The sequence below is a fragment of the Octopus bimaculoides genome, chromosome 6 (assembly GCF_001194135.2).
Source record: "Octopus bimaculoides isolate UCB-OBI-ISO-001 chromosome 6, ASM119413v2, whole genome shotgun sequence".
In the NCBI taxonomy this organism is placed as follows: domain Eukaryota; kingdom Metazoa; phylum Mollusca; class Cephalopoda; order Octopoda; family Octopodidae; genus Octopus; species Octopus bimaculoides.
In genome coordinates this window covers 23,043,975-23,046,864 of record NC_068986.1, presented here as the reverse complement: position 1 = coordinate 23,046,864, position 2,890 = coordinate 23,043,975, and the positions used below count along the sequence as shown (strand labels likewise).

General features: G+C 34.4%; 1 protein-coding gene across 1 annotated transcript in view; it reads left to right on the top strand.

The window, feature by feature from the left end:
* LOC106868323 (collagen alpha-1(I) chain) overlaps nt 1-2,890 on the top strand; it is a gene marked incomplete at its 5' end in the record, with an annotated part of 30,636 nt that overhangs the window by 24,084 nt on the left and 3,662 nt on the right. The window contains 6 exons of the mRNA XM_052968423.1: nt 281-352; nt 530-565; nt 1,076-1,111; nt 1,641-1,718; nt 1,884-2,038; nt 2,441-2,548. Of these exons, the coding sequence (XP_052824383.1) occupies nt 281-352; nt 530-565; nt 1,076-1,111; nt 1,641-1,718; nt 1,884-2,038; nt 2,441-2,548 (485 nt within the window). The remainder of the gene's footprint in view (nt 1-280; nt 353-529; nt 566-1,075; nt 1,112-1,640; nt 1,719-1,883; nt 2,039-2,440; nt 2,549-2,890) is intronic.

Sequence of the window (2,890 nt, the reverse complement as noted above, 5' to 3'; positions counted from 1 at the left end):
TATATATAATATAATATAATATAATATAATAGCAGAGAAGCATAAATTTCATATATAACGTGTTGGAGTTTAACAGCCTGTTATTAATTGAGCTCTTAAATACTGTGGATTAATTTTTTTATGTTTGTTCATATATTAATTCTCCCTCTCCATCTTTATCTCTGTCACTCTCTTTCTTCCTCCCACGTTCTTTCTCGCTCTCAAATATATATATATATATTCTTGATTTTGATATATTAGAAATTATTAATTATCGATGTTTCATTTTCATTAATCGTAGGGCCGATCTGGAGCCTCTGGAAACCCAGGTCAAGATGGAGAAGCTGGACCACCAGGACTCCCCGGAAGCGCTGTGAGTATTTCTATCTAAATATATATTTTTTTAATTTATTTATTTTCTTCTATTTTCGAAATTTTGCACCACACATTTCAGTAAAGAAGATAGCTTCTTGTGAGAAAATATACATTTATAGTGATCAACGTGATAAAGATATTTGAAATTAATAGTATTTCGTATTTCTCTTTTTAGGGACAACGTGGATCATCTGGTAAAGATGGCCGACCTGTAAGTATCTCATTATATTCAGTTCTTTATTATAACGCTAACACACATACAGATTACCTGCGCTCTCATTATTTTTGCATGTTTTTCTAGCAGTCTCTTTCTCCCTCTCTCTCTCTCTTTCTTTCTCTCTCTCTCTCAATCTCTCTCTATTTCTTTTTCTCTCTCTCTCTCTCTCTCTGCTTACATACAAACATACATTCCAAGCTTCCATATTTGTGCTAAATTCATTCGCTGAACTTAGGAATATATATATATATATATATATATATATATATATATATATACATATACATATATATATGTATATATGTGTATATGCATGCATATATGTATACACATGTATATATGCATATAGATATATATATACATGTATATGTATACATATGTATGTATATATATATGTCTATTTGCATATATGTCTATATGTATATATATGTGTGTATGCATATATGAATATATCGTTACAAATTTGATATAATCAATGATAATGTTTCTCTTTTGATATTTTAGGGTAACCCTGGACCTCCTGGACCACCTGGACCACCTGTAAGTATTTTGTGTAATTTCTTTATCATTGTTATATTATAAACTGAAGGTGGCCCTTTTTACAAAATCGTTAGCAATTCTTCTGGCTTTACATTCTGAGTTGAAATTCCACCGAGGTCAACTTTACTGTTTATCCTTTCAGGGTCATTAAAGTAAAATACCAGTTGAGCACGGGGGTGGTGGTAATGTAATTTTCTAATTTCCTCCCCCCCAAATTTCAGTTTTTTTTTGTACCTAATTAGAAAGAATATTATAAACTTAAATTATTTATCAACGCCTTTCGGTAAATTTCGTTATTTATAGCAAAAATCGAGGCAGTCTTAAATACAATGCTAGACCAATACTGGATTGATTTAAATGTCCAATTCCAAATTTATGACTTTGAGCCGAAACAAAAGTTATCATTAATGAAAAGAAATTAATTGTAGTAACTTTATTTAAAATCCTCTTAGTTGCTTATTTATATGTTTTGTTCTTTTTCACTGTTCACGAGGAAAATAATTATTTCTTTCTATTTTAAATATTACAGGGTTACGCATCTGCCGGAAGTGCACCTTTCTACCCATCAAGCCCAGTGAAAGGACCCGACCCAGCTGATAGATATTACGTAAGTTGAACGTTTACAAGTACACAACATTTCGTCAATAAGTAGTAACAAGTAATTTTTCGTTAATATAGCTGTACATTTGATGAAATACAAAGACATTGGAAAACATTGATAAATAAGAACACAACGTATATCGTAACTATAACTAGATACTTATTTTAATAGGGTGATGAGCCTCAAGGTGATGCAATGACTGTTCTTAACCAAGCTCTTAGCGCTATTAACCGTGTCAAGAAACCAAGCGGCACCAAGCACAACCCTGGATCTACCTGCAACGATATCTTGATTAACAGCGAGAAGAAACGTTTGGATAATGGTTAGTATTCTTTTCTCTTTGTTTTTCTTCCTTTCTGCTCTTTCTCTTCTTTTTCTTGTTCACCTTGCTCTCTTAACTTTTCTCCATCAATATGTTCTTTCCCTTTATCAGTTTTATCAATCTCTTTATTCTTCTCAAAAGGATGAGCCAGGAATGAATAAGAGATAACTTTCTGAATCAACTTGTGTATGCTTTGGATTTCAGTATGTGCTGGTGAACAAACCAATTGTCAGAATATGATAGAATACTTATTCAACCACTTCATCCTCCACCCTTACTGTCATTGACATTTCACTGTATCACTACATCGCTGGTCACAACGCGATTACTCGCATTGTTGTAGCTTTCGAATGATACCACTCTGATTGCTCGGTATGCAGACCAACATTAACCTTGTCTGTCACAGCGTTACCTATTTACTAGTGAGTAGAGTGGAGCAACGTGATATGAAGTGTCTTGCTCAAGAACATGACCCACCATCCGAACTGGGAATGGAACCCACGATTTTGAAATCGTGAGTACGACACCCTAACCACTAGGCCACGGACCTTCATATGTTATATTTAATGTTGATATCGTTTAGCCTCAAGGCGGCGAGCTGGCAGAAACGTTAGCACACCGGGCGAAATGCTTAGCGGTATTCCGTCCGTCATTACGTTCTGAGTTCAAATTCTGCCGAGGTCGACTTTGCCTTTCATCCTTTCGGGGTCGATAAATTAAGTACCAGTTGTGTACTGGGGTCGATCAAGTCGACTGGCCCCCTTCCCAAAAATTTAGGGCCTTGTGTCTAGAGTAGAAAAGAATATTGTTTTGCCTCAATCGACGGGAAAACTAATGGAATAAAGTTATAAGCATT